The sequence below is a fragment of the Terrapene carolina genome, unplaced genomic scaffold, assembly GCF_002925995.2.
Source record: "Terrapene carolina triunguis isolate 2854851 unplaced genomic scaffold, T_m_triunguis-2.0 Scaffold67, whole genome shotgun sequence".
NCBI lineage: Eukaryota > Metazoa > Chordata > Testudines > Emydidae > Terrapene > Terrapene triunguis.
This window is the reverse complement of record NW_020664418.1, coordinates 864,455-879,582: the sequence shown is the minus strand read 5'-3', so window position 1 is coordinate 879,582 and position 15,128 is coordinate 864,455. Positions and strand designations below refer to the sequence as shown.

The window sequence follows — 15,128 nt, the reverse complement described above, 5'->3', positions numbered from 1 at the left end:
AGAGGGCAGGAAAGGGGGTTTGTGGAGGGTTAGTGAATTCCAGGGAGGAAGGTAGCTGATCCTGCTGCAGGAATTCAGCTCTGCCGCCTTGCCATGCAGCTTTGTCTGCTTGGCGATGCTCTTAGATCTGCTGGCAGTGGCAGGCGGGTCGCTGTCTTGGGTCTGAGTCTGATGCCTAAAGTGTGGCTCTGGGGGAGACGGAAACTGTTGTGGGTTCTGGTGGCTCGGGTGCATAGGGAGGTTTGTTGGGGTGGGGGGTTTTCTTTAAGCGTTGGGGCACAATGCATTGTTTCATATCAAGAGACTGGTGTCTAGACAACCATGAGCTCAGGTAACTCAGTCATTAGAGCATCAGATTGTTAATCTGAGGGTCCCAGGTTCAGTTCCTCTTTGGTCGGTGAGATTTTTCCTGGGTTATGCAGGAGGTCAGACCAGATAATTGTAATGGTCCCTTCTGGCCTTATCCTCTGTGAAAATGGATTTGGGTTTCCACCCAATGCTCCTCTTCATGCCCAGCCTGACCCCCATGTCATCCAGAGTCACTGGCGGTTGTTCAGAGACAGGCTAGGATTTAAAATAGAACTGCGCATGGGTGATAGCTGCACTGTGCTTCCCCACATGGTGCCCGGTTCTCGTCAGCCGCCTCTTTCTGTCCCACAATGGAAAATTCGATCAGGGTGCTCTCGGCAGGCAGCTGTCAGCCTGCCAGCAGCTGGCTGTCACAGCACAGGATAATATGCAGCTTGTGTTGGCCTCCCACAGGAGTACATGCGCATGATGGGCCTCAGTAACTGGCTGCATTGGAGCGCCTGGTTCCTCATGTTCTTCCTCTTCCTCCTGGTGTCCATCTTCTTCGTCACGGTGCTCTTCTGTGTCAAGGTGAGTGTCCTGGCTCAGGCTTCCAAGGTATACGTCAGAACCACCCTGGGGATGGCGGTGGGGGAGCTGATGGCTTTCTCGCGTGGACAGGCATCTGCAGGTGGCTTTAGATTGCAGGGGGAGGGGGTGTCCTAGGCCCTTAGACTCAAAGATGCTGCTGAATTATATTTCCCCACCGCTCTCCACTCCTTCGATCCAGACAGCTTTTCTCTTCACTATCCCAAACCAGGGGGAAAGTGGCAGCTAGGGGGTAAGACTTCAAAGTCAATATTGGGGGTCGGGGGGTGCCTGCCCCTTCTCAACGTGGAAGTTCACTTTGCTACTTCAGGCTGGGCCTTTGCTGCACTCAGTTTTGTAAGTGTTTGAATCCCCCTCTGCAGACACCATAGCTTGCTTTTCACACAACCTTGTGGCAAGAAGTTCCACAGGCATCATTGAGGCCAAGAGTTTAGCAGGATTCAGAAAGGGATGGAACGTTCATATGGTTAACAGGAACATCTGGTTATTAAAGGATTAAATCACCCAGGTTTTTGAAGGGATCTGAACCCTCCTGCTTCAGGTTGCATGCAGCCTTAACCAATGAGAGGAAACTTCCCTCGTGGGCAGGCTATCCCAGAACTGATGCTGAATGGTTTCCTGTGCCTTCCGCTGGAGCAGCTGGTGCTGGCCAGTCAGAAACAGGGTGCTGGACTGGCGGGACGACAGGTCTGATCCAGTCTGGCCATTCCGGTGGTCAGCCTACAGGAGTCCTTGGAGTGTCAGGGGCATAAAGGCCACTCTTCGTTAGAGTCTGGTCTACACTAGGATAATCACCGCCCATAACACTCAGTGCAGTGGTACAGACTGTAGGGTAGAAAGCTCTTGGGTATCTTTAACACAGTTTCTTTATCTCTTTTGACCACCGAGCCCATTCTGTGCTGCCATCTGCACCATGAGGATCGCAGGTCTCAGTTCCCAGGCTAGGTGCTGTGTCCGTGTGGGTAACAGTACTCATGGCCTGGATTTTGTTTGTAGGTAAGCCAGCAGGGGGCGGTACTCACCAACAGTGACCCAACCCTGGTGTTCACCTTCCTGGCTGTTTTCTCCATCTCCTCCATCTCCTTCAGCTTCATGGTCAGCACCTTCTTCTCCAGAGGTGAGCCCATCCTGTTAATCTTTCATGCTGTTTGTCAGAGAGGGTGCTTTGGCTGTGGAACATGGACACCCATATAGAAATGGCACCGTATCTTCTTCCCGTGTGGATCCTACCTGCCAACTTTACTAAGATCTTCCCATTAGCCTGGCAGAGCCAGCCCAACTCTGGGAGAGTCACCTAGAGTCTGATCTGCCTTGAGAGTGATCAACAGAATGATATACCAAGTGGCAATCAGTTAAACCTTGGAAGACGGGGGAGCTGCACAGGTGTCACTAAGGGGTTTTGTCCTGCAGAACCTTTATTACCAGTGGGGATGTGTGAGAAGGAAAGAGCCCAGCTTGACTCTCAGATCCTTTGGACCTTGCAGAGCCAACTTGTTACTTATGAACAGAGCAGATTTGCCATAGGAGCCACTGAGAGCCAATAAATACAGAGCCCCACAGCTCCATCTTCTCAGTTTCTCTTCACCACATGGTGGAAGGGGCAGGGACTGGAGTAGTTTTGACAGCACTCATGAGCTCTGATTGTTCTTTGGGGCTAAATATCACAGTGTTGGGCTAGCTCCTCTGAATGCCCCTCGCTCTGTGGATGCTTCATGGGGAAACAAGGGGTGACATGCCCCTCTTCCCCAGTTAATGGCTGTTGGTTGCTTGTGAGTGGGCAGGGGATTTGATTAGAATTCCCGGCTTCTTCCTGGTATCCTTCCGAATGGAACTTGGATGGCCCCCAGCTAGTGACCAAAGGAATGAAATCCCGCCTCCAACCTAGTGCCTCCAGCTTCAGAGGGCAGCAAGCTGTATTTGTTTAGGACTGTCGTGGCCCATGCTTTGAAGCAGACAAGAAGCCAGAGGAGAGTTGTGATGCCTGCACCCTCCCATCTAGAGTTTGATGCTCTACCAGCGGAGCCACCTGAAGGTTTGATTGTTGTGGGACCTTTGCCCAGTTGTCCATTTGGCACTGGGCATTAAGTGCGAGTGCACTGGGGACACAGGGATGAGCAGTGTGCTGCAAACCCAGCAGAGCAGGTGCATTCCTCCATGTCAATAACTGCAATGGAAATACCTGCTGGTCTCACTGTCCATTGTTTGGTCTCCTAATAGCTCTTATTCCCGTTGTACAGGGGACAATCCAAGGGGGAGGGTGACCTCTAGCCAGGCTAGAGAAGCTGTTGCTCTGGATTTTTGTGCTGGGTGAGGAATGCAGGCAAATATTCCATCAGCCCCTCCAGCAATTTTCCACAGGAGACTCGGAGCAGTTTGTTCTGAAACACACCAGTAGGGGAAGCTCTTTCCTACAGGGTCAGCATCGTGGCTTGTAAACATCCCTCTTTCTAATGGGAAAGGTCTGTATGTTGAATTGCTGACACTCCTCCCACCTGGTAAGGGCAGGACTCATCTGGTGGAGGAGGGTTTGGTCTTTTCTGTCATCCTGGTGTGACTTACAAAACCAAGCCTGCTCTCCTCTGCAGATGTGCGCTGAGCAGTGGCTTCAGTTTGGGAGGCTGCAGGTGTCCTTGGCTGCCGCACTCTATGGTAGGATGCTGGGAAAGGCTCCAAAGCATATTCCCATTACTGGTAGGCTGTGCGTGGGGTGTGCAGTCACTTGGGGGCTATCTGGTTTGATGCCCAGTAAGGGCTGTCAATACACCTCCCCATTCAGCATTATTATTAAAAGCTGTGGTGCATGGGAAGTTTATATACTGGACCTTTCCAAAATGGGCCAGTGTATGCATTAAGACCTCACTGAACCTGCTGAACTCTTCACTGCACTGCTTGGAGCGTTCTGGGGCTTGAAATGACATGGTGCAGTCTGATAGTTAGTGCAGGGAGGTTGGGAGACTCTCCTCTAGTCCCAGCTCGGCCATTGACCTACTGTGTGGCCTGGGCCAATCATTCAATCGCTCTGCGCCTGTTTCCCCATCGGCGTCATGGAGATAACACCTGCCTTTGCCAAGTACTTAGATCTCCTTGGATGGAAGCTCTAGAGAAGTTTGCAGTGTCTGTATCCATTTGTGTTTGTCACCACATTGTTGGAAATTTCTTTTCTTTTTTTCCCCCTCTTCTCTGCACTTGCAGCAAATGTGGCAGCTGCCGCTGGGGGTTTCCTTTACTTTTTCTCCTACATCCCCTACTTCTTTATCTCGCCTCGCTACGACCTGATGTCCCACAGTCAGAAACTGTCGTCCTGCCTCATCTCCAATGTTGCCATGGCCATGGGGGCACAGCTGATAGGCATGTTTGAAGGAAAAGGTGAGTGATTTTTCTCTCTGTTGTAATATGCAGGCCCAGATGGGGAAGCCAAGCACGGGAAGTCAGCCTGGAGACTTACACTGAGCTCTAGAGTTCCAGGATTGGGGATGTTAAGCACTTTGATGCCAGTCTGAAAAATCAGGCTCTTATCTGGCCTCCTTTTTTGAACCTTGAGACTGGATACTGATCCTGTACCATTGAAGGAGTCTTGTCATTGGCATAAGTGAGAGCAGGAGTCAGTCCTTGGACAGCTAATCCAAAGGAGGGGATCTGTCAATGCACACACTTACCCGCTTCGAGGTTCTGGATAACTTATATCTCTCTGGAGGAGCTGCCCTCAGTTTGTTGGAAGCACCTCATCTCCAAATTGGATCTGGCTGGCAAAGCTAGGATTCTTCGGTGGTTTTGTTTTTGTTAATTACAAAGTTAATACTACTCTGAGGAATGTAATTTCTGACGTTAATTGAATCCAGATCATCTTTCCCTCGCTAATTTCCATGTCAATGAGCAGTCTGTCTCTTTTTCCAAGAAGAACGTTGTCTTTGCGAATTGATGAAACTAAGCGGGAGATTGAGACATGGGTAGTATTTTTAGGGGAGAAGACACACATCTCTCTCCTTGATACAGTGTCAGAAAGTGCAAAAGAGGGTGGATGGTTTGTGATCAAGGGCCCCATTTGGGAATCAGGAGATCTGAGTTCAGCTCCTGTCACTTAACCTGTCTGTGCCTCGGTTCCCCATCTGTGAAGTGGGGATTGATTGTACATTCGTACCTGGCAAGGGTGCCATGGGCTATAATTTCTGATGTATGAGAGGTGCTCAGACACTACAGTGGTGGAGACCGTGTGGGAGCTCAGATCGGAAATGGTGCAGATTGACGAGAAGGTTAACTAATCTAAGTGCCATGTGGCAGGGACACTGTTCAAAGCACTCCTAAGGGGATACAGGGGGTTTTACAAGTGTGTTAGGAGGACCAAATGGTACATGTCTTAAGTATGGACACGGCACTGAGGCTGGGTGTACTGAGCTATACGAGCACTGAATATTTTCTTTGCCAGCTCAGGGTCCTGTACTGGAACAACATTTTTAGCAATGATTTGATTCCTAGTGCAGATGGAGTTTTTGAAACCATACTTTGGGGTGGGGGGTGGGGGGGCGAATAGAACAAAGCTGCTGAGAACAAGGTCATGCAGTAACATAGGTATTTAGCCAACACATTTTTGCAGTTCTTTGTAAATTAAATCACACAATAAGTTACAGGCATGTGCTAAACATATTTATCGTGTCTTGCTTTCAGATGTGTTTTCTATCCCCCTCCCACACATGCGCACACAGTGTGCTAGCAGCGAATTTATATTGTGATCCCTTGTTTCACAGTCTCAGAGAACGTGCACCGCTGTATATATTCTCCCAGCCTGTGGGTGAGGAGTTACAAAGTGTTACATACTGTGGCTGCACATTGGCAGACGCAAACGCTATCTTGTGTGCTTTCAGGGACCGGCGTTCAGTGGCAGGACCTCATGAAACCAGTCAGCGTGGATGATAACTTCACCTTTGCACAGGTGCTGGGGATGCTGCTGTTGGACTCTGTCCTCTATGGCCTGGTGGCCTGGTACGTGGAGGCCGTCTTCCCAGGGGAGTATGGCGTGCCGCAGCCGTGGTACTTCTTCTTGACGGTGAGCACCACTGCTGCGCGCTCTGTCACTGGCAACGTCTAAGACAGTGGTTCCCAAACTTTAACAACCTGTGAACCCCTTTCACTGAAATGTCAAGTCTCGTGAACCCCCTCCTAAAAATGAATGTTTCCAGGGATTTTCTCCTTTACCTGAGTATAAATTATAAAAGCAGTGATCTTGGAAATATAAAATTTGTTTTTATGACATGCTTATTACACACTATTTATTATTATTATTTATCATTACAGTATTTTTATTACATTATGAAAACAGCAACACTCTTCCAAAATCTCACTTTCGTACTTTGTATCACTTTGAATAAGCCTGTTATAAGACAAGGCTCCTATGTTTCATCAAGGAACATCAGATGTGAAACAGCAGGAAGGTATTTAAGAAGCCAGCTCAAATCATTCCTCCTACAGAAGCATTCAGGTCTTGAGCAATCCAGGCAAACAACGCACGTTACAACAAAGCTTAAACTTATTCTTTATAATAATTTTAAAAACAATACTAGCTGCCTATTTAATTTTAAAAACAGCAAAAAATATCAAGCTCCATTTCCATTTCTTATAAGGAGTCCTGATGTTTAAATCTCCTCAGTGTGATAGATATGCTTGCTTTGATCTGCTTAGCTCTTGGAAGTCCAGGGGCTCCGGGCTGCTGGCCCCCTGCTGTCCAAGGTCACTAGGGACAGCTCTGTCTGCCATTAGGGATTTTTTTTTCTGGAGAACCCCCTGTAACATTTCACGAACCCCCAGGGGTTCACGAACCCCAGTTTGGGAACCACTGGTCTAAGATGAAACGCAGGGATTCTGCTCTCACACCCAGAGTGTTTATTATAATGGGGCTTAAATAGGAATTCTCTGCCCTGTTATGTAGGAGGTCAGACTAAAACGATTGCAATGGTCTCTTCTGGGCTTAGTCTCAGCATCTGTGCCCCATACTTGATAACTAAAGCCCTGTGCTGCTTTATATCTGAGGAGCCTTGCGCTGAGAGTGAAATGCGCTTTCCAGGTCTTGGCTTTAGATCTTTGGGCTGGGGTTTATTGGCACATGTGATGCTGCGAGTCATGTCGCCACACCCCAAACACCTACGTTAAGGCTCAGAGAGCAGCCATGTGAGTGACTAGATCTTAGCGTTTGAAACCTGGCAGGCTCCATACAAGAGCAGGTGGTACAGGACCACCGGGCGTGGGTGATCACATGGTGGTGTTTTCTTTTGCCCCTGAATCCACATCCCAGCATGCTTTCATTTCAGTGCCTGGCTCTGTAGGGCAGGTGGGAGCACACAGAGCTAGAGCGCGTTCCTCTAGGATACCTGTGTGGGGCTCAGCAGCCAGCTCTCTGCTTGGCAGGTTGTGCTGCGGACTGCTGGAAAGCACAGGGAGTGCCGAGACCCTTTGGATCAGGAAATAGTAACCTGGTGCGATGACTTTTGACACTTTCCCCTACAGCATGGAACGGGTCAGGCCCACTCGTGTGGCAGGCAGAGGATTGCTGTAGCAGGCAGGAGAGCCAAATACGGGAGTGAAGTCAGGCCTCTTCCTCCAGCTAAGACCCTGAGTGGCCCTCTCGCTCCTGAGAGAATGGCTTCCCCAGTGACTAGAGTGATTGCAGCCTCTGAATAGTGGAAGTTCATGGCTCCTTTCACTTAGTGCGTTTGAAATTGTTGCGTGGGTGGGAGGATGAGGGGCAGTGGGTGATTGAAGAGTATGTGACAACCCTCTGAGCAGCCCCGATTGCCCCCCCCCTCACTCTCATTGGCCCAACCCCGTGTGTTGGGGAGCTGGTATCCCACTTGGTACATTCCTTGGACAATATCATGCTGGGGGTGGTGCCTGGGGTCCTTGTGCTGCTATCATCTCCATGACGATGACCGCTATAAGAATGACTGCCTATGTGGTGGTGATGATGTGTGCTAATATTAGCATCAATGTGGGATTTCTGGCTAGACACAGAAGGACCTGCACGTAAGGGCAAGAACTTTCAGCCAGTGGCTGATCTACCTGTCAATGCTCTACTTTTGATTACAGGTGCACTCAAACTGCCTTCTTGGAAGCTAGAGGGCATCAGTGGAGGAGTGAATTAATTCTCCTAATGCCTTTTCTTTCGGAAACGGCTGTCAATAGAGTCAGAGGCTCCTCTGGGAGTCTTGAGAAAATCAGGGGGCTCCCCTTTGGGGTGGGGAGAGGGGGGATTTCATGGCCCAGGGCTTCTGTTGTGTTGGAGATGCTCCGTTCCTAGCCGGATCCTGCAAAGTGCTGATTTGAAAGGGGGAGTATTTCTAAAGCCTGTCTGAGTTGTGTCTAACGGGCATCTCTGTATGACGTGTCTCTCTTTGCCGGTGCTCTGTACAGCTCCATTTATGGGATGTATTGGCGTGAGCTGTGGCAGAACGAATCCCATCTTGGTTATGCTGGTTGGCGGGAGGGAAGGTTGCTGTGCACAGCAGCTGGGCTACTTTCACTCTCTCTGTATCTTTCCTCTTAGCCCTCATACTGGTGCGGGACTCCCAGAACCGTCCTGGGGAAAGAGAAGGAGGAAGAGGAGGACCCGGAGAAGGCCCTGAAAAGCCAGTACATTGAGGAAGAGCCTGCCGATCTGGTGTCAGGGATCAAAATAAAGCACCTCTCCAAGGTAAAGTCCCCCAGACCAGTCCCTGCCCAGCAAGCAGGGACAATCTGACAGCAACACATTGCAGGTCTTTGGAGCAAGCAGTAAAGATCTCCCCGGCAGGAAGAGTCTGGCACCAGATAGCTCCGTGCTGGCATGGGTCATGCAATTTCAGACAGGAATAGCTAGAAGCAATGCTAAGGGTGGGGTGACTCGGCTCTTTCCCTCCCTTCTCCCCCACCCCCTGCAACAGCCTCTGGGGGCATGTCTACACTACGGGTGAAAGTGCTGTAGCACTGTAAATTAATGGAGATATCCTATCTTCTAGAACTGAAAGGGACCTTGAAAGGTCATCGAGTCCAACCCCCTGCCTTCACTAGCAGGACCAAGTACTGATTTTGCCCCAGATCCCTAAGTGGCCCCCTCAAGGATTGAACTCACAACCCTGGGTTTAGCAGGCCAATACTCAAATCACTGAGCTATCCCTCCCCCTCTACTGTAGTGTAGACGCTTCCTGCACCGATGGAAGGGGTTTTCCCTCAGTGTCGGTAATCCACCTCCCCTGGCTGCAGCTAGATTGGGAGTTAGTTTGGCTTAACTACAGCACTTAATTCACACCCCTGAGTGATATACCTAGGTCGATCTACATTTTAAGTGTAGACCAGGGCTAACAGTTTGGAGTCTGTCACTTTCATGAGCCATGGGGATTGCAGGAAATGACTAAAGGGTTTGTTACAACGCTCTGGAGACCAAAGTCCTCACTTCGGAGTCCCTAGAAGACATCGGCGGGGCTCCTGGTGCTTCAGACCCATTCCCTTCCCCTACCTGGAGCAGTGGCACCAGAGCACAGGGCTGCATACAACTTCTCTGTCAAAAGAGTTTGAAGGCTGGGGTGTAGCTGCAGCAGCCGTGCGTGCAAAAAACCCCTCCTGGCATTCAGTGGGTCATGTGCTGCTATGGGGATGGGCTACTGCCATGCTAGCTATGGACACTGAGCTCCCAGTGGGCATGCATCCCGGTTGCACTGAGCAGTCCTTCCTTTTGCCCTCTCCTGACGTCTTTCTGCCTCTATGCCTGATGCATCAATTAACAAATACCGAGCTAGCTCCCTCCTTTCCTCCCCTTCTGCAATCACCTACTGGTAAACCACCACCACCGTAGGGACCGCACCCCGTTCTGTACTGTCTGTGCAGAACTTTGAACTGTGTGTTTGGCCTGGATCACCCATCGTCCAGCTCCGTGCGTGACACGCAAGCTGCTGTGTAAACCCCCTCATTACACAGGCTTTGGGCTTTTAAACAATGGACCAGGTTGGATTCCCAGGCTCTTGCTGATTGTCTGGCTACGCATGCTGAGGCGGGACAGGAAGTGTTGATCTACACCAGATCCCTGTAGCTGATGGAATAGCATTGATGGATGCTGAAAAGACATCTGCCTACAGGCTGGTGGCCGTGACACGGGCTTGGGGAATTTGGGGCACACCCGTCCTTCCCCAGGGGTCTGAAATGCCCTCGCTTATATTTTAAAAACTTCCTAACCATAGCTCCCATTTCAATAGTCTGCCGTCTTCCTGAGTAGAGTATTGCTGGGCATTGTTAAACACTAGCCAAGGCTCACACCATGGGTGGTAGCATTTTTGCAGTGGGATAAAACAATCTGTCCATGCATATGGAGAAACCCAACGTTTTAACATAGCCACTCGAGGGATCTGCATACACTGGCTGCATAATGTTGTAGATTTGAAATTGCTCTGCTTAGACACACTTAGGGGGTGGTCTCCTAAGACGTGAGGTGGCCGCATCAGGAGGTGGTCTCTTGTACGTGCTGTGGGATGAAGGGTGCAGTAGATGGGCAAGATGAATGTGTGTTTCCTTCTAATACTCTGCTTTTCTCTCTGCTTCTGCAGGTGTTCAAAGTGGGGAGCAAGACCAAGGAGGCAGTAAGGGACTTGACCCTGAACATGTATGAGGGGCAGATCACTGTCCTTCTGGGACACAACGGTGCCGGGAAGACAACCACCCTGTCCATGCTCACAGGTACAGCCCCCAGGCCATCCAGGGGCAGGCGCACTGCAGCACGGGGGATATGGCTGAGAGTGCCCAGGTGACAGCGCGTTTCCTGGTGCAGGGTTGTATCTTGCTTTGGAGCATCTGAAGCCAAAACCATCTGCTGAGGTGCCTGGACTCTCTCCTGGTGTCTGATCCATCCCCAAAGCAGCATCCTGTGACTGTGCTGTAGCACAATCGACTCTTCTTCTTTGGTTCCCATCCGCCAGCCGAATGAAATCGTTTCACTGCTTTCTACCTCGTACCGGCTTCATTCATCTTTAAACCTTTTTGTTCTGTGTCATTCTTCACTGTGTCTGTCCAATGCATCCTCAGTCTCCCTCTGTTAGGAGTCCTTTATGCTCTGGTATGTATCACCCTACGCGGTATCCGTTCCAAGTCCGTCTGAACCATCGCAGTTGTCTTTCTTGAACCCTCTGTAACAGCGTTATTTCTTGACCTCTACATTTTCTTATCACTGCATTTTTAATTTTCTGCAGCCTCAAAGCTCTCAGCATTCCCCTCAGCCAGTTCATTTCTGCAGTCAAAATCTTGTTCGTCAGCTTTCCTCAGCCTCCAGCATTCCAATCCACATGGTAGTGTTCATCAAAATGTCTTTAGCCTTCCAGATCTTGCAGTTTTCTGAATGCAGTAGCCATTAGTCCAAGTCTTTTTGTGTCATTGTAACAATTCCCATTCTCCACTCCTAGTCCTTCAAGGCACACAAGATTTCCCACGTGTTCTAGTTCTTTGTCTCTGACTTTGAGCTTTACCTTTTCCTCCTGTCTTCCAATTGCCATATTTTTTTGCCTTCTCCATGCTGATCTTACGTCCAAATTTTCTACTTTCCCAGGCGGCTTTGTCGGCTATTCTTTGTAAATCTTCCTTGGTCAATGCTGGTGGGGGAGGGGAGCAATATTGTCTCTGCGTTATTCTCGGTCCTCCCATATAACGTGGCTTCTCTCAGGGCTACAGCCTGTACTGCTTCCAGTACCGAGTGGAACAAACCTGCCGATTAGCGTGCGCCCTTCTCTCGTTCCTATGGTCATCCTGAACCACTCCATCAGCTTCTTGTCAACTCTCACCGCACTCGATAACTTGCTGTAGATTTTTTTTCTCTCAGCTTGATCAGTTTCTGTGGGGTGCTATACGTTCTCCTAACTCACCATGCCCCTTGCTGCTAAGCGCTATTAAAAGCCTGTTTTGAAGTCTAAAAGTTGTTCTATGCACTTCTCCAGTGTCTGTCCTATTGCAAATAGGTGAGCTGTTGTACTTTGTCCTGGCCTGTTCCTTTGCACACCCTGCTTCCACACACCACCTCGTTTTCTTGTGCGACGCCTTGGTGAATGCCACAGAACGATAGACCGTTGCTATTGCACAGCAAATGGCTATCTGGAAATGAAGGGCTCTTGACAATTCAGGGAGCTGTGGGGTGACACGTGGCCCCTTCCTCCTCCTCATGGGGCCTAGCACTCTGCCTCTGCTGGCCCAAGGACCAGAAGATGAAATGTGGGAATCTCAGCCAGGCTCTCTTGCTTGATGGCTGAATTCCCCAGGTTGGCCCACCCTTCATGTGGCTCTCAGCAGTGTGTGGGGCATAGGACTTGCCAGGCCAGATCAGACCATTGGTTTAGCCAGTCTGGTATTCTGCCTCCTTTAGCAGCCAGTGGCCGATGTATCAGAGGACAGCACAACCCCTGCCAGTTGTGCAAAAGGAGGAGTGAATTCCTGGCCCCTGCAGTGAGTCGTCCCTCTCCCTGCAGCAGAGCACTTTGCTGGCTGAACAAGGCTATGTAGCCAAGCCAGGACTGAGACTTCCTTTGGCTTTGAAGGGAATTTCAGGAGGTGGGGGCCAGTGGTGTAATGGCAGGTGCTGTGCACTGCTGCATGGCAGACACTGGTTCACATCCCCACCCATCTGTCTCTCTCCCTGCTCAGGCCATTCTGGGAGCTCTGTGAAATCAGATCTGTCAGGATAGAGGGAAGAAGCTAATTAAGGGGTGGTACAGAGTGACTCTAAGGGGAGCCCCATTCAGTTCTTCGAAGCACAGTGGCTAAAGTGAAGGTTAGTTAGCCTAGGGCGAGGGGTGTGGGAAACCCACAGGGCTTGGGAGCTGAGGGCTTCAGTGCGGGCTGGGAGGAGACAGGGCCCTGGCACCTCACTGCTCTTACCTACACGTGGTTATTGTCACCTCCTAGGTCTGTATCCTCCCACGAGTGGCCAGGCTTACATCAGCGGCTATGAGATCTCCCGGGACATGGTTCTGATCCGAAGGAGTCTGGGTCTTTGTCCCCAGCACGACGTTCTGTTTGACAACATGACAGTGGCGGAGCACCTGTACTTCTACTCTGGGGTGAGCGGAGGACGTGCGGCATCCTGGGAGGGAAGAGGCCGGGGGCCCGGCTGTGCCTGCAGAAGTATTGGTATCTCAGTAGCACAATGGTGGCCTGTAGCTCTGGGCTGGGCACAGCAGTTGCCGTCAGTAATGTAGCGCCATGTTACTCCTGCGTGCCGCCTGCACTAAACACTGATGTTTATACTTTTCATCCGAATAATAGAAAATAATGTTTATCCTTTAATTTTCTATCCATACTGGGGCTATCTACATGCCAGCTTGCAGCTGGTTTGGTTGAACAGGTGCAAACCCTGCAGAAGCACTGTCTTTGGTTTGAATAGCTTATTCCATCCAGTTTATCTTAAACCTGTAGCTGATCCATTTCAGCTAATCCAAAATGAGTCGGGTTTAAACTGGGGTGCGCACCAAGTTATGCTGCTGCAACTCAGCAGGTGGACAAGCCTATGGCCTGTGAAATTTTATAGAGTGTATGAGAGAGCGATTGGGAAGTTTGCTTCCTTGGTCATCGATATGAGAGACCATGGATGGGTGTGTAGCATCTAACTACTCTTGGGGGCCTGCCGACTATTCTGTTGAGTCCAAATTCCCTTCCCTCCTTATAGCTCTGTGGCAATGGGGCAGGATGAGCTGAGCTCAGCCATCCAGGGCAGACCATGGTCCTCGTTAAGTTCTGAAGGGGAACAGGGCTTCCCCCACCTGCTCATTTGCATTTGGGGGCCTTTTCCCATGTAGCGCTGCGGCTCTGGAGGGTCTGAGAGAGCAGCGGAGCCCCGCGAGTGGCGGAGCGGCTTTAAGGATGCTCTCCCACTGAGATATCTTGCTGTCCACTGGGGGCGGGGGGTGACTGGGCTGGAGACTGGGTGGCTGGAAGGAGAGTTGCAAGCAGTGCAGTCCAAGCAGAACCATCACCCGCCCCCTTTTTCTCCTGTCTTCGGCCTTAGTCTTAAGCTTCTGGTTCAGCCAAGCTAAGCAAAGACACCAATAGCTCAGCTCAGGGCATCCCTCTTGGCTGGGTCTCTGCAAACCCGGCTGGGATTTAGCCACTAGGAATCCCATTAAGGCTGTTGCGTTGGGGCAGCAGCTGGGACTGGCTGTGCCAGAGCAGCATGGCCCCTCCCAGGGGACAGGAAGGGTCTGATCCGGGGAGTCCTGCAGGAAAGGATTCACTCTGTGGCAGGAGATGAGCGGTTAACTTCTTCCCCTTCTCCTGACTTTGCATTCCTGGTTAATGCAGAAGCATGGGTAGAAAGGGAGCATGGAGCATGTCCTTACACCCAGGAGCTGAGTGAACAAGGCCCCTTGCATAAGGGCTTTCCTGGCTGCTTGTGTCAGGTTCCTCCCTGCTGGGTTTGCTTTCTCAACCATTAACCCTTACTTCACCTTGTCTGCCAGCTGAAGGGCTACCCCTCGCTGAAGTGCCCGGAGGAGATTGACCGCATTGTGAGGCTGCTGAACCTGGAGGAGAAGCGCTGCTCTCTGTCGAAGGCGCTGTCCGGGGGCATGAAACGCAAGCTGTCCATCGGCATTGCGCTCATCGGGGACTCCAAGGCAAGTGGCTCCCTTTGCTCAAGTGGCCCCGTGGAGCCCAGCAGCTGGAATGCTAGTGAGGTAGCTCCCTGGCAGAGTGGCTGGTCCCAAGCCCCTCCCGCTCCGCCACCAGGAGGTGCACTGGTGATCTCAGGGGCACAAGGAGGCTGTGTCATTCAGTGGCTATAGCAGAGGGCTCTCTGGGGACAGGGCTGTGGCAAACTGCTGCTGCTGCCTGCGTCTGGCCTGGAGCAGGATGGGCGCTGAGCTTGCCGAAGGCCGCCCCTCCCCTCGTGAGTCAGGAGGGTTTGTTAGAACGGCAGGTGTTGGGGGTGGGGGTCCGGTGCCCCCAGAATGGAAGGCAGGAGGCCGGGCTGCCTTTTCTGGACTAGCGCCAAGGTTGGTACCGACAGCATCTAGACTGGTGGGGCAGACGAGTGTGTGGCAGTTGGTCCCTCCACTGTGCCCATTACAGACTTGTGCAGAGCTATGTTCAGCTCAGGCTGGGGGCATCCCTCTGCGCTGTGCCGTGTCTGTTCAGAGCTGCTAGCTCAGGGATGCGTTCAGCCCAGATCTTGCAGATCCCTGCAGGCCACAGAATCATGGACATGTCGGGATGGACGGGACCTTAAATAATCATGAATTCCA

At 51.1% G+C, this 15,128-nt stretch overlaps 1 protein-coding gene across 1 annotated transcript in view; it reads left to right on the top strand.

The window, feature by feature from the left end:
• The window catches only part of ABCA3 (ATP binding cassette subfamily A member 3), a 77,019-nt gene that overhangs the window by 34,940 nt on the left and 26,951 nt on the right, over positions 1-15,128 (top strand). Inside the window, exons 7-14 of the mRNA XM_024219697.1 lie at positions 763-879; positions 1,894-2,014; positions 4,090-4,263; positions 5,757-5,938; positions 8,429-8,575; positions 10,458-10,587; positions 12,796-12,950; positions 14,346-14,501. Of these exons, the coding sequence (XP_024075465.1) occupies positions 763-879; positions 1,894-2,014; positions 4,090-4,263; positions 5,757-5,938; positions 8,429-8,575; positions 10,458-10,587; positions 12,796-12,950; positions 14,346-14,501 (1,182 nt within the window). The remainder of the gene's footprint in view (positions 1-762; positions 880-1,893; positions 2,015-4,089; positions 4,264-5,756; positions 5,939-8,428; positions 8,576-10,457; positions 10,588-12,795; positions 12,951-14,345; positions 14,502-15,128) is intronic.